Source organism: Megalobrama amblycephala, linkage group LG2 (assembly GCF_018812025.1).
Source record: "Megalobrama amblycephala isolate DHTTF-2021 linkage group LG2, ASM1881202v1, whole genome shotgun sequence".
In the NCBI taxonomy this organism is placed as follows: domain Eukaryota; kingdom Metazoa; phylum Chordata; class Actinopteri; order Cypriniformes; family Xenocyprididae; genus Megalobrama; species Megalobrama amblycephala.
The window spans coordinates 25,657,344-25,673,664 of record NC_063045.1 but is presented as its reverse complement, the minus strand read 5'-3'; the positions used below and the strand labels follow the sequence as shown (position 1 = coordinate 25,673,664).

Genomic DNA, 16,321 nt, shown 5'->3' with positions numbered 1-16,321 from the left:
GCCCTTTCTCAATGCACCAAGAGCAGATGGTGGCAAAGTCACACACACACACACACGCGCTCACACCCTGAGGGTTTGCAGATAAACCAGCAGGATTTCAGGTGCAGATTAACTGTCCTTCCTCTCTTTCCTGGCATAAGCCAATCACACGCCAGCTTGGATCCGATTGGCTGAATCTACTCATCTTGTTGTCTTATCTCTGTCTTTAAGCAGAGACATTGGGATCATGGAAACCACAGCAACAGCATACCACTCAGTGGTCATTAACATCCCATAATAAGTCATTACAAAGAGGCTACAATCTCCTTTGCTGTTGGCTTTGGACTCTATTACCCATAATGCACAGTTTGAGGTACGTCAGCAAGTTTACCTGAGTTTGATGGGAGGAACTTTGGTCTGTCACACACTCCTGGGTGTGTGTGCCATTGTTCTGGGGTGTGTGTTGGGGGTCGTCAAGGGTCGCGGGCGGTTCGGCCATGTGCGGCCCATCACTCTCCAGAACCTTCATAACGTCACAACTTCTGGTGTCCAGAGAAGATTCAGACATTATCCTCAGACGCAAGGCTGAAAATCACCACCTGCGAGACAAAAAGACACACTGGTGATTTAGTTGACAGCATAATTATGTTGATTTCAACTTGTGATGTTAAAATTACTGGTTCTTTGCCTCCAAATTGATGTTAAATTTGTAAAAACGTAACACAGGTTGGATGACATTACGAATTCTGCAATGCCAAAAGCTCACCTCATGAATATTAATGATGTCTGAAGCTGCTTCGTAATCCTTTCTTGAATGTGCAGTCATGTAGCCTAATTAATATTCATTTCCCATAGTAGTATTCGTTAATTAGACAGCTGACTAGCACCCAATTATCATCATATGCTTTTCGGCCAATCAGTTAAGCCTGCAGGCTAATGTAAATCTACATAATTAAAAATTATAAGTACAAAAAAAATCTACGAGTGAAATCTTTTTTCATAGATAAATTTGCACCTATAGTTAATTTGATGTGAATAAAATTGAGTTTGCGAACTTAAAGCATACTCAACGCCATACCAAATTTTTCTGCATAGTTTCCGTAGGACTCTATTCAGTACTTGACTAAAAGAATTAGTTCATAAAAATTATTAATCATAATTCCATTCATGTTGAAAGTTATTCATAACCTTTTTGGAATATGCAGTCACAAACTAATTAATATTCATGAGCAATTCATGAAGACGTCACCATGGAGGGATTCGTAATTTCACCACATATGGCAAAAAATTTGCTTATAAATATTAATTAGTTGCTGGCGTTACAAGTGGAATTGAGCAATCATGTAAACTAATTAATATTCAAGTGCCAAACCTTCTACTTTGAACGATTCGTAAATCTGATTTGTTAGAAAAGCTTGCGTAAAAAGACCAAGCAGTGCAGGCTAGTCGAAAAAATAAACGCAAGAAACAAAGTACTGTAGGTTGAAACCTGGAAGTCATTGTTTTAATTAAAGTTCTTTAGATTGTAAATATTTCACTAGTTAGCCGCCATTACTAATTTGAAGCAAATGAAAACAAGATTGTACGCACAATACGGCGAACGCACAATTTTTCCAAGTTTTTGTTGAAAAAAAGATGCATTTACATAGTCTGTAAGTTCCACAAGTTACAAAACTATTGAAATCTAGGTACATGAAAGAGAACTGGGGAACTTCTATCCCTCAAACAAAGCTTTGTCTTCACTTGTGTCAAATTTAATATTTTGACAAATTGTCATGAACTAAAAACATTTTTCGCTTAAAAGTAAACTTATTCGCATAAACAACATCAGTTCGAATGTTGGTTTACCGGCTGTGCTGTTTTCAGGACTGGGCAGGAATCTTAGGGAGTGTAGGACCCAGGGGCCTCCGGAGGCAGCGGGGCGGACTGAGAGACGGACAGGGGGCAGCAGCAGTCCCATGACCCCCGTCACCAGCGCTTGGGTCGGGTCGCCAAGCCACGGCTCACGCACACGCTCCGCATCACCCTCGGGCACCTGTCACACACACACAAGGACAGAGGTCATGGGGTCAAATACAGCGAGGTCAAGAGGTCAGGGACGCATGGATACAGTAGGGAGAACTGAACTTGCGTGTAGGTTGTTTGACTGAAAGTATAAAAGGTCTTTTGGGAGCAGAAGCACTGCAGCGCTTTTAAAAAAGTGACATGAATATGTAGAACAGACTGTGCTGCAGAGAAACAGGAACATTAAAATACATTGAGAGGAAGTCACATTTCACGCTGAACCTTTTACGCATTTTAAGCATTTCAATGCACTATAAGGAATACTAAGCCGATAAATAAGGCTCCATACTCCATTTAAAAATATAGTCTGTTGATTGGAATATAAAAATAGCAGTTTTTATGCATATGTCTCATGATGTTGCATCTTTAAACCTTCCTATCTAGTACAATCACTTTAGTTAACAAATTTCTTGAAATAAGCCCTATTCATCTACAAACTGAGAAATTTCTATCCACTGTCTGACTGAAATTGGCATTGCTATCACGTATGACAGAAAAACTTCTTGCTAGTCAAAAAGAAAGAGACTTATAATAAGAAAAAGAGAGTGACATTTGGGACAGTACTTGTCAAGGCAAACAAGTATTACAAAATAAATACCAAACTCAACACAAGTGGTGAAATGACAAAACCTACTATGACAAACAATTAGTATCGATCATACCAATTTTTTTGACTGGAGAAATTGTAAATCCAACAATGAAGAACAACTAGAATTTGTAGTACCAAATTAATACAGGAGGCAAAATTAAGAATCCTACTGTGAAGAATGATTAGTATCATTGTTTCAACATACCACGAATGGTGAAATCAAACCCTGCTATGACAAGCAGTACCAAAGTATCAGTATCAGTAGTACCAAAAAACGACATTATGGCACTACTATGATGAACTATAAGCATTGGTAGCATCCACGCAACACTAACACAAGAAAGAACAAAAACATTATGAAAGATACCATAAAAATTAATGATAATACTTTGACAAAAAGGTAATATCACAGCTGACAAGTCAAGAAATGTATGAATATTTAATAGGTCACAATTTTTGTAACCTTCCTACAGGTTCCATTCACATAACTTAATATTAATGATTCAAGCCTTCACCATAGTAGGATTCATTCATTCGTTCATTCCCATGTAATGTCCAATCCTACTATGACCATTAGTAATTTTAGTGCATTTCTAATTTTCATTTCGTTTTCCATCTAATATTTATAAATTACTTAATCTTTATTTCAATTAGCAATAATAATTATATTATTATATTATATTTAATGAAAAAAAAAAAAAAAAAAAAAAAAAAATCAAGAAAATAATGAATATTAGTAAGGTGTTTCATAACAATCCTATGACGTTAAAGCAACGCCTTCCCAACAGTAGGATTCATTCCATCAAGCAAGAGCAGCACGATTCTGGATAAACAGAAATCACGATTCTCCCACAATTCGGAAGAGACAACTAAACAAAACAACATGTAATTTACTAGAGTTTCTGACAAAATGTTAATTGCTGCAGTCTATTTAAAATGTTTAATTGCACTGAATGAATTATTTAAAATAAATCGGTTCAAATGAATGATTCAATGACCCACTCATAAATACTTGTTACTGTTGTTTCATTACTGAATGAATCAGTGTTTTTGAAAGAAAGAATCTCTTGAATGAACGATTCAATGACATACTTTTTTAATAGTCATTTGTCGCCACCTGGTGGCATAATGATGTAATCGAAACAATCGCTATTTGAAGTGTCAAATTACTTTCAAAAGGTGAACTATAAACTTTTTTTCCCAGTACTTCTGTGATAATGAATATCTGTAACACAGAAATAATGATACCTCTGTGGTTCAAAAGACCGTTTGTGAAGCTGTTTCATACCTCTATTCATGACAACTGCTCTCTCTGGCTAAGCGGCAGAATTGTTGCCATTAAGAAATTAGATCATGTGGGTATTTGAAGCGAAATCGCAATCTTTTAACGATTAATCGCGCAGCTCTAATTCAAGCTTGTGTCTTTATGAACTGAACATATGGGCCAGTGTTCGCCCAGGCATTAATGACCCAAAAACACCCAGCCCCACCCCGGCCATCTCATCACCGCCAATATAGAAACCTGTGCCAAGTCGTGACCCGCCACATATCTCGAGGTCAAACGGGCCTAACCTGACTCGGTAATCCCGCAAAGCACACCAACTGGGTCCAAATACACTGCACAATCTGACCACGGTAGAGTCCTGCTAGAGATTCAGGTTACTAAAACCATCAGGAGATGCATACCATGAAACACACACACTGATCAAAATTCAAGGGATTAGCATCACGCGCGATTTGACAGTAACGCAGGTGGCGGCAATGACAAGAACAGGTGGGTATGACCACACACAAGCACAAATACACAAGCTGTCATCCAAACAGCCAGACAGTCCATCAGAATTACCCAAGACCATGCCATGACTTTTCCGTGAGTGTTTGCGCACAGGTCACTGGCATTATCCCACATCACCGCAGGAAGTAGGAGTGGATAATGTGTCTCTTGATCTTCTTTGGGCTCAAAACGAACCATTCTGGGGCGCAGGGACAAAGGGCGGCACAACTGCGCACCAACTGACGCTTTCAAGGACAATTATGACTTATGAGAGCGCTTTTCCTCCCACACATGGATTGAAACACCTACTGTTGGCAGGAATTACACGAGCGCTGTTCATAAATATCCAAGCATCTCTCTTGCTGCGGGCTAATCTCAGCGGTGCCGTATCTTTTCCTCCGAACACGGCGTTTATGTCGAGGTGAAGTGAAAAATCTGAATCTGCATTTCAAAATACGCCCTCCACCGCAACTAGCCTCCCCTCCTGCATGCACAACAGTTTTCACTCCATATTCAATAAGTTCTTCCGAGCATCACTAGAGAAAAAAAAAGACTCCCCGCGGACCTCGGCGGCTGTATATTTTCACAAACTTGACAGTACAGATGTCCGAGTTTGACGCTGGAGGATTAAAAAAAAGAGAGAAAATCAACCACCGCAGAGACACACAAATACACCGGCTGTCTCTCAAAAACTACACAGCATTTTTGGGTATAATTGGTATGTTTCCAGTCAAGTGATGCTCAAGAATAACATATGTTGCCCAAAAAAAAGCTATCTTTGCTATGTATGATGACTAAAAATGTTGTCTAGATAGGTAGCGTACTGATATCTAAGATTGCCCATAAATGCTTTCTAGCTAGGCAGCTCACTAGATACTGTTGTCAAGGTAAGATTTTGATTCCCAAAATGCTGTCTTGAAAGGCAGCTAACTAGGTCTCATGCCCGAAATGCTGTTTAGTGTGAGTACAATTCCTAAAATGGCTGTCTAGAAAGGTAGTGCACAACCATGTTGTCTAGTAAGGCAGCTCGCTAGATACGTATAATACTCAATTGGTTTGATGCCAAAACATGCTGTGTAGATAGGAAGCTCATTTGGTACAATGCCCAAAACTGCAGTCTAGGAAGGTAGCGCACTAAGTATGATGCCCACAATTGCTGTCAAGGCAAAGGAGTAATAAGCTTTCGATGCTTGAAAATGCAGTCTAGGTAGATGACTCAATAGGTATAACGACCTAAAATGCATCCAGCTCACTAGATCTGATGGCCAAAAATGATGTCTGTGTAGGCGTATAACAAGGTTTTACATTCACATTTACGCATTTAGCAGACTGAAATGATTCTCAAAACTGCTACTTAGGCAGCACAAAAGGTATAATGCTCTAAATTCATCAAGAAAGGCAGCTCACAAGGAATTATGACAAAAAAAATGCTGTCTAGGAAGGTAGCGCACTAAGTATGTTGCACACAACTGCCGTCTAGGCAAATAGTTAATAAGCTTTTGATGCCTGAAAATGCCATCTAGGTAGTTGGCTCAATTGGTATAATGCCCTAAAACGCATCTAAGAAACCAGCTCACTAGATCTGATGGCCAAAAATGCTGTCTGGGTAGGCAAATAATAAGGTTTTACATTTGCATTTATGCATTTAGCTGACAAAAATGATGCTCAAAGTACAAATACTGTCTAGGCAAACCGTTAATAAGCTTTTGATGCAGAAAAATGCCATCTCACTAGGTATGATGCCCAAAAAACACATCCAGCAAGGCAGTTAAAGAGGTATTACGCCTAAAAACGCTGTCTAGGAAGCAAGCGCACTAATTGTGATGCCCACAAATTCTGTCTAGGCAAACCGGTAATAATCTTTTGATGCCCAAAAATGGCATCCAAGTAGGAAGCTCACTAGGTACGATGCCCAAAGATGCTGTCAAGGTAGTTTACTGAGTTGAGACAGTCAATGTCATAATTCACTAATTCTGGAATGGACACATGGACTTTAATCAGACAAAGCTAAAACGTCAGCCCACAAACAAACAAATATCACTTTCGTTTAACTGTTTTGCTTTTTTTTTTTTTATGTTTTGTCTCAACAAACCACTAGAAAAACAAAACAAAAGACAATAAAAAAACACAACAGACTAATACATGCAAATTAAAAGAAAAAAGCAACCACAACTTTTCGCAAAAATTTATGCAACATCATCTCGCTTTAACCTTCTCGTCCAAGACAATAAAGCCCATCCGTAATTTCCCATTATCAATTATTAATCACCATATTTCAGGAAGCAGCGAGCACTTACCCTCCTGACAAAAGAAGCGCATCACTGCGCCGGGCTCCAGGCTACACATATTTCACTTCACCCCTGTTTTAGACTAATATGCAAATGTCCCATATTTCTGGATAAAAGCACTGCTAATGGTTTTCCCTCCTTTTTTCCTCCTCCTGTCACAATCCGTGTTCTCAGTGTGTGGCCGCTGTCACAGTCGAGCTATTCTTCTCCTCTCCTCTCCTCTCCTCATCAGTTCATTTACAAGATTCGCCACATTAACGATATTAGCCGGGCTGCCTTCGGCTGTAATTTACACCGACACAAACACCCAGCTTTCCACTGATAGCCGCCTCAGGCGCATTTTTAAATTATAAAATAGAGCAATTACGAGAATGTCATCACAAAGTGTGTGCGCACACACGCACACGAGCAGAGAGTGCAATTTGCTGACACGCATATTTAGTCACAATGAATTTAACCGAGGTTTAAAGTTAAAATGGAATTAGGACTAAAAACTAATTTAGATTATTTTAGCACTCAAGCTTTTGCATATATTTATATGAAGACCAATCTCAAATGTTACAATTTTTTCCATCTAAAGTGTTCCATAGTAAAAATAAATATATTTCGTTCAAGTTTTTTACTACTTTACGTATTTATTTTTACGTTCACCTCAATTAAAATGAGCAAGAAAAAAAACATCAGCATGCAACTCAACACGTTCAAGACTTCACACACACACCTGCCTGTCGTTCATGATCCGCTGCTCGGCTCACATCATTAGTTTCCATAGCAGACCGAGTGCCATCAAACGGAGTGCGCTCAGTGCAGCTCTGCTCTCCTCCGTCTGAGCGCGGAGCGTTCGCGTACCTGCCCAAAGCCATCGCTGCCGCAATCCTTCCTGATTCTCCTCTCTCTCTCTCACGCACACACACTCTCCGCCAAATCAACAGCTGGCCTTTGTGATGTCATCCCTCCCCCGGCCAATCAGAACGCCCCGAGGGCTGGGTGCAGTATGTCAGCGCTAAGCAGGGCTCCACCCTCGAGAGCCAATCAGATGGCCCCCGTGGACCGGAGAGAGAGGCAGACGGCAAAGACACACACACACACATACACGACCAACTGTGGCGAAGTGCCACTGTGGGACAGTCTGTCAGGGTAGGAGCACGCCAGCACTGCAAATCCACCTTATTCCATTGCAAAGGGTGCATGTAAGCTACCCGTCGAACTCAGTGCCGCAGTCGCACACACGCCCTACTTAAAGTGACGTCCCCTTGTGCCTCAAAAATCTCCATGTTTCTATGCACATCTTTGCAAACAAATACTACCTGCTGGTTAGGTAGAGGTAGAGGGTGGTTAGGTAGACACCCCGGTTTAACAAGCAACCCCCCCCCGTTCCATTGCTGACTGACACAGGGACGTGAGGTCATCGGGAAAAGTGGGTCACGGAAAACGATTTGCGCGTTACTGTCGAAATGTAGCCCAAAAGAAAAAGAACGAATGGTTAACTACAGCCAAACATATGTGCTTTAAGACTAAACAATTTCCAGACAAACCGGTCCCACTTTATATTGGGTGGCCTTAGCTACTATGTACTTACATTTAAATTAATCATTTGATATAATGCACTTATTGCGTACATACATGGTTTTTACATTGCACTTATATTTTGAAAAATGCCTGCATATAATTACATCTGTAATTAATTTCTGTAATTACATTTATAATTACACTGTTGACCCATCCCTTACACCTTAACCCACCCATACCACCAAACCTGTCCCTAACCTACCAGTATCCACCTCAATAGCAGCAAAAGTGTTTTGCAATACAACATGAACACAACAAGTACATTATACTTATTTTTTGATGTAAGTACATAGTAGTTAAGAGCCACCTAATATAAAGTGGGACCGACAAACCTATTAAATTGCTGTCTACGCCCAGAAATGCTGTTTGTTCGCATTTTATTAGATTTGATGCCCAAATTTCATTCTGTAGGCAGCTCAATAGGTATGACACCAAATTTTCTGCCTAGATAGGGAGGTAACCAGGTAAAATGCCCATAAATCATGTCTAGGTAGGTGTCTCATAAGGTTTTATGCCCAAAAATGCTAGGGATGGGAATTTTTGTCAATTTTTCATTTCGAGTACAGATAATTCTCAAAAACAAGTACTCGAGTACTCGTGGGGCAGGGCTTGGGGCAGAGCGTGTAAATCATGGCGATAGCAAAAATATTTTAATTAAAGGTGCTAAAGAGGATCTTTTCGTCGACTGAGAATCCAAAGACTGTTAGTGAGTTTTTGAAATGAGCGCATGCATAAGAACAACCCCCCTCCTTCACAACTCATTTCGAGGGAACGCCTCCCAAAACTCGTGCACGAGTATTGGAACACGAGTGTTTACCACCGGCATTCGCTGTGTCGTGTTAGTGGATTCATTATGTCGGACTCACCGCAGGTAACTCATAATCTGCAGTTGTTACTCCTGTCTCCTGACAAAAACATTGCATGTGGCGCCTGTAGAGTGTGGAAAGTTACTGGAGCGCGCAGCCACGCACGAACATCATGGCAGTGATTGACAAGCCAGAGGGCCAATCGTTTACGCGATGATCGCGTAAACGATTGGCTGATGTTTTTAAGGCCCTACCTCGTGCACAGATGATGTATATTAATATCAATCCTTTCAGTGCACCTAATAAATAGTCTTTTATCAGTTAGTAAAGACAGTTTCAAGTAATATTGCAAAAATGTTTAAAACAAACATCCTCTTTAGCACCTTTAATACACTGTTACAAAAAATGAATGTTGACATAAAAAAAGTTTATCAAAATGTGAAAATATGACTAGAAAAATAACACTGCTAGATAATAAATGCATCAATGTTTCAAAATAATGCATCAATAGCAGCATGAGGTAAAGCTGAAGAGTGAATGAACACCAACAAATTGAAGCCTGTTATACGACAAGTATGAGATTAATCAGATATCCTAGATACACAACATAAACTTAACAGCATTACAACTGGTATCTGCACAAAACGACGCAAATGCAAGAGAACTTGAACCAAGTTACATGCTAACCAGAATGTGTTACTCCTGTTGTTGATGCACGTACGGCAACTAAAGCACAAAGAATTCACAACATTCTATAATGTTCTCATTATGTTATGTACATGGCAGAATGGTGCTGCACATCTTGCACTTAACTGTATTTTCATCTACTTCATCAAGTAATTCCAGACATCCCTGCATGTTTTCGAAACCATGATGAGAAACGATTTTAATTAAAACATAGGCCTGTTGAAAAAATATGAACTGATGAATTATTAATAATATCAATGTTTTGGAAAAATAAACATCTAAAAGGAATATGACTGTCTTAAATAACCCAATCATAGTCAATAATGTTGGCACTGCTGTTTGAGATAACGCTGAAGAGTAAATGAATACACACAACTATATTTTCATTATCAAAGTGATTCAGGCATCACTGTACGCTTTCAAATATAGTTTCACATTATTTTGCTGGTGTTATGACAATTTGTACTCTGTCAGATTTTGCTACCTCCCATTGAAAAAGTAGGTAGCACAATTCGACAGCAAAAAATGCTACCTATCAGATTGTGCTTCCAGTATGATATTAATGTTTTTTAAGGCTTTATTAACATCTACACCTACCCTTACAATAACGCAAACAGTGGTGGTGGCAGAATCTGTCATTATTCGTTAGAACAAGTACAAATCGACAGTGAAAATGGTACCTATCAGATATGATGTATTAATGTCTACACCTACCCCAACCCTAAACCTACCCTTGCAACAATGCAAATACAATAATTTTGTGTTATTTACCATGACAAAAAATGATGTAATATTGATGCGCGCATGCGCAGTAACGCTAACCAATCAGACCTCAGGAACCGACCAAAATGCCACAATAACCAATCAGAAAAAAATAAATATATTTTTAATTCACGGAGATCATCGTTTTCATGATCAATCTTCACTGTCGTGTCCATGTACTCAAATACTCAAGCACATCCCGACTAGATAGGGAGCTCACTCGATTTGATCCCTAAAAATGCTGACTAGATAGGGAGCTAACAAGGTAAAATGCCCATAAACTCCATTTAGGTTTCATGGTCAAAAATGCTGTCTAGAAAGGCAGCTAAGTAGGTAAAATGCCCATGAACACTGTCAAGGTAGGCAGTTTACTAGGTTTGACACTCAAACATGCTGTCTAGATAGGGAGGTCAGGAGGTTTTACACCCAAAAATGCTACCTATGAAGACAGGTAACTAGGATTTATGCCCAAATTTGAGTATACTTAGGCAGTTCTCTAAGTATCTGTCTAGATAGGGATCTCAATAATTCCAGATGTTGTCTAGATAGGGATCTCAATAATGCCAGATGTTGTCTAGATAGGCAGCTCATTAGGTTTGAGGTCTAAAAATGCTGTCTAGGTAGGAAGCTGACAAATTATGATGTTAAAGAAATGCAGCCTAGTTAGGCAGTTCACAAGATTTGTTTCCCAAAAACGCTGTCTGGTCTAAGTTTGCTAGCAAAAAAGCCACCTAGGTAGTTAGCTTTCTTGCTCAGAAACTCTGTCTAGGAAGGAAGACCAACATGTTTGATGCTCAGAATGTCATCAGCGTAGGTAGCTCACTAGGCATGATGCTCAAAACCGTAGTCTAGGTAGACAATTCAAACCAAACATGCTTCCAGACAAAACAATATATCTAGACAAAACTACAAATTAACAAACAATCATAATCTTGACATGATGGTGACTGACTGCGACAACAACTACCACCGTTTTTGCTGAAGAAAAAGGAATAAAAGTCGAACTGACAGTTGCACAAAGCCAGTCAAGTTAAAGTAAAACTCCCCATTCACCAAGCGGATCCTTTCAGTGAAAGAGAAAATCTGCAAAAATTCCAGCTAAACGGCGCATTACATGCGTCTCATTTGCATAACAAAAGACCAGAGGGGGGGACGGCTGGCACTGCTGGCTAATTGTAGCCCAAGATGCCGTTAGCCTGCGGAGGAAATGTGACAGCAGCGTTTATTCTGCTTTCCCCCTGACGGTGTCCGCAAGCATGGTGGGAATAGCCTCGGGATAAGGGTCGGGATTTGCAGACACCTTCTAATAAGCATGTTGGGGGCAGGGGCAGTTAGCGTTTTGCTTCGAGACTAGCATGACCAAGAAACGTTACCTATGTAAAACAATAAGAATAAATGAAAAAGATATGGATTACTGAAGCAGCGGAGACAGCGGGAGGTAGCACAGTAGTAATTTGTATCGGATATTATCTCATTAGGGAGAAATGTCCAGCTCCACGCTGATTACCGAAAGAGAGAACAGGTCAATAACTCTGTAGCACCCCAAAATACCACACCGCCATAATTCACCAAACTAGTCATTATTCTCGTTAATACGTAGGGAAGAGAGAAGGTCTGCTGTCTGCCGGCTTTTCCAGCCATGTAAGAACAGAATGAGAAAACGTGTCGACATTTAAAGGTGACCGGTCACAACGGTCATTTCTCTGGTCTAGGTGACACCTCTGGGCGGCTCCAAGACCTGGATGCATCCGAGAAAAATGAGTCGACGAGAATTTTGTGGAAATCTGGACACAAGATGCTCTCAAGGAGATAACAAATCTTACCTGAAAAACATAAAGTGGTCCTGCTCTAAAGTCACAGTACTTATTGGGTGAACAGGGTGCAGAGGGTGAATGGGTAACGTTCATGATGATGACAGATTTTTATTGAAAAGCATAACAGGTTGACTTTGATCCTAATTCAGTTTTACTGTATAATACTGTTTGCTCCTTCACACAAACGTCTGGCTTATAGGTTTAAAGTACTTTTTGGGTGAACAAGGTGCACGGGGCAAACAGGTACAATTCTAGATGATAGCATATATTTAGTCAAAAACATAACAAGGAGATCTTGACCTCTTTTGAACACCAATTAAATCAATGTACACTGGCCAATACAAAAGTCCAGCTCTAAATACACATTACTTTTTGGGTGAACAGGGCACACAGGGTGAAAAGGTAACTTTTAAAATGCTAATTAACATTTTGCCAAAAACGCATCAAGGTGATTATAGCCTATTTCGGACACCAATTTAACTATTTATCACTCTACTCTCATTAACAAGTTGATTATAGCCGCTTTTGGGCAGCAATTTAGCTGTATTTCACTGTACTCTCATTAACAAAGTCTGGCTCTACATTCACACTACTTTTTGGGGGAACAAGGCACACAGGGTGAAAAGGTAACATTCAAAACAATAACTAATATTTTGCTAGAAACCTGGGGCCTCATTTATAACTGTTGCGTACGCACAAAACATGCCCTGAAAGAGATGCATGCAAAAGATGGGATTTAAAAAACAACCTTGATGGGAAAATTTGCGCACCTGCACACAAACTCTGACCCATGTGTACAAACTCCTTTACTAGAGTGAGAAAGTAATGAAGTAAACAGAATGAGTTTAAAGGTGCCCTAGAATTTTGAATTTATAAATTGAATTTACCTTGGCATAGTTGAATAACAAGAGTTCAGTACATGGAAATGACATACACTTTCATTACACTACACTTTTACACTACATACACTTTCATTACACTATTACATTACACTTTCTCCATTGTTTCCTCCTTCTTATATAAATCTCATTTGTTTAAAAGACCTCCGAAGAACAGGCGAATCTCAACATAACACCGACTGTTACGTAACAGTCGGGATCATTAATATGTACGCCCCCAATATTTGCATATGCCAGCCCATGTTCAAGGCATTACACAAGGGCAGCCAGTATTAACGTCTGGATCTGTGCACAGCTGAATCATCAGACTAGGTAAGCAAACAAGGACAATAGCGAAAAATGGCAGATGGAGCAATAATAACTGACATGATCCATGATAACATGATATTTTTAGTGATATTTATGAATTGTCTTTCTAAATGTTTCGTTAGCATGTTGCTAATGTACTGTTAAATGTGGTTAAAGTTACCATCGTTTATTACTGTATTCACGGAGACAAGAGAGCCGTCGCTATTTTCATTTTTAAACACTTGCAGTCTGTATAATTCATAAACGCAACTTCATTCTTTATAAATCTCTCCAACAGTGTGTAATTTTAGCTTTAGCCACGCAGCATAGCCTCAAACTCATTCAGAATCAAATGTAATACATCCAAATAAATACTATACTCACATGATCCGATGTATGCAAGCCGCATGCATGACGAACATCTTGTAAAGATCCATTTTGAGGGTTATATTAGCTGTGTAAACTGTGTTTATGCTGTTCAAGGCAAGCGCGAGCTCCGGGGGAGGGGGAGCACGAGAATTAAAGGGGCCGCAACCTGTATATCGGTGCATAGTTAATGATGCCCCAAAATAGGCAGTTAAAAAAATGAATTAAAAAAATCTATGGGGTATTTTGAGCTGAAACTTCACAGACACATTCAGGGGACACCTTAGACTTATATTACATCTTTTAAAAAGAAGTTCTAGGGCACCTTTAAACTGTTTTCATTTTGATATACACATTTATATTAATATTCCACTTTCATTGATGACGATCAAGCACTGAAATTACATAAAGTCATAATGCAGAAGTTAAAGGAAAATGATATGAATTTAGATAGTGGATGTGCTACTTTTGATCACTGTTCGTGTGACGCACTGTTTAAATGACAGTGAGGAGTGATAAGCACACAAAAATTCCTCTTTAAACTAAACTGCAGATCTCATGGTATGACAAAATATTTTAGCGAGAACGATGATCAGTGATGCACACTTCGTTATTATGGTAGACACTGCTGGATTTGGTGGTCCAATTATAACAGCTTACTGTACAACCGCAGCTGCACGGAGGTGTTCATGTCGTGTGATCTTTAAACAATTATGAAAAATACCACTGTATTTGAAGGATACAGCTTGAAGAAAAGATTTGCACGTTTCCTTTTTAAAATACTTGCCGAGTCAGACAATTTTAGTTACACTGCAATAAATAAGTAGGCTATATTTAGTGGAAACAGAAAGGCCTATGAACATCCTAAAAGACATGTTCACCTTATCAGAAAAACGGCATACATTTGATTGATTTGAACTGAATTGTTTAAAACAATTAAAATACTACTTTGCCAGTGGAAATGAATGAATCGACTCTATTGAAAAAACTTACTCCGAGAAGCATTTTATTGCTACAATTTTGTTTTTTATGGATATTTTGATATTTATTCTAAAACAGAGGGCATTGGATGATTTTTAGCAATGAAATGTGTATGGCACAAATGGCATTTATAGTCCGTATCTAATATTTTCCAATGTCTTGTAGCTTATATTATCTATATATTTTGGTGATTTTGACCTCTTTTGGACACCACTAACACAAAATCCTGCTCTACATTTAAACTAGTTTTGGGATGAACAGGGCAAAAAGGTAGCCTTCAAAACTAATATGTTGCTTACCAAAGTGATTATGGCGTCTTTTAGACACCAATTCAACTACATATCACTGTTACACTTCTTTGTCCAGCTTTAAATTCACAGAGCTTAATGGGTGAACAGGGCACATATGGTGAACAGGTAAAGTTCACAATGACAAACAAAAATTTAACAAATTGATATTGCTTTCCTTTGGACACCAGTTCAACTGCATTTCACAGCACTAGATTAATTTATTAACCCAAATGGCAGTTATTGGTTGAACTGAGAGCACAAGCACCTAGTAGGTAAAAAGTCATTAAATAAAAGTCATCTCATTGTCTATAATGAATGCGGTGCTGCAGAATGAAGTGATGCTCAGGTGAAAGGGGGTGAGGGGCTCGCAGGTGAGAATCCTCCTGTGGTGATGCAGATGAGCTCGTACGAACAGGAGCTCGTGGATCATTCCTTACCGCAGCGCCTCTCGCGCACAAACATTAATATTCGGCGTGACAGAAACAGGCCGGCGGCACAGGAAACCAGGACGCCTAACAATACACTGCATGAGTGTTTAAAAATATATATAAATAAAATAACAGCTGAACAATCGCAAGGTCAAAAAGAACCCCAGTACAAGACTATGCATCATGTCAGCGCTTTACAAGAAAAATTAAGTCCACGTACCAGATCCAGGTTATATATTGTTTGGCTGCTGGAAATCTGAATGGTCAAAGAACTTGGTTTTAAATGCAAAATGCTGCAGATTATAATATATGCGATATCACTGTGACCTTGAGTTGTCATTGTAATTGATCTGAATTAGAGCTGCACGATAAGTCGTTTTAGCACTGATATCGCGATGTGCGCATCCGTGATAGTCACATCGCATGATGTGCGATGTCATGTGGACCGTGGTTGAACTGCGATACGTACGGATCAGGCACCATGGTTTGAAACGCACGTGATTCTTGGATTAATTGCAAAGTGTAACCATCATAGAGTGAAATTTTATCATTTGCACGTTTTAGGTCCTGTCAGTCTAAACATTCAAGTGATTTTAAGCCATTCAAGTGCAAGAAGACGTGCGTGCTGAACAAATTCCATTCTCTTCTGTCTCTATTTGAGTTTGAACGGACACATACTCGCGAAATGCGTATCATCGCATTGGATCCGTGCATTAGCTCTTAAAGTGACAGCAGCC

At 39.4% G+C, this 16,321-nt stretch overlaps 1 protein-coding gene across 8 annotated transcripts in view; it reads right to left on the bottom strand.

The window, feature by feature from the left end:
* The window catches only part of LOC125253926 (R3H domain-containing protein 1), a 49,008-nt gene that overhangs the window by 29,868 nt on the left and 2,819 nt on the right, over positions 1–16,321 (bottom strand). For 7 of the 8 annotated variants that reach the window (XM_048168184.1, XM_048168236.1, XM_048168202.1 and 4 more), the window contains exons 2-3: positions 1,828–2,014; positions 371–578 (exon numbers count right to left, since the gene is read on the bottom strand). In XM_048168184.1, the coding sequence (XP_048024141.1) occupies positions 371–547 (177 nt within the window). In that variant the 5' untranslated portion in view covers positions 548–578; positions 1,828–2,014. Of the gene's footprint in view, positions 1–370; positions 579–1,827; positions 2,015–7,415; positions 7,573–16,321 lie in introns of those variants that run through there. The other variant, XM_048168189.1, reaches the window with a different exon arrangement.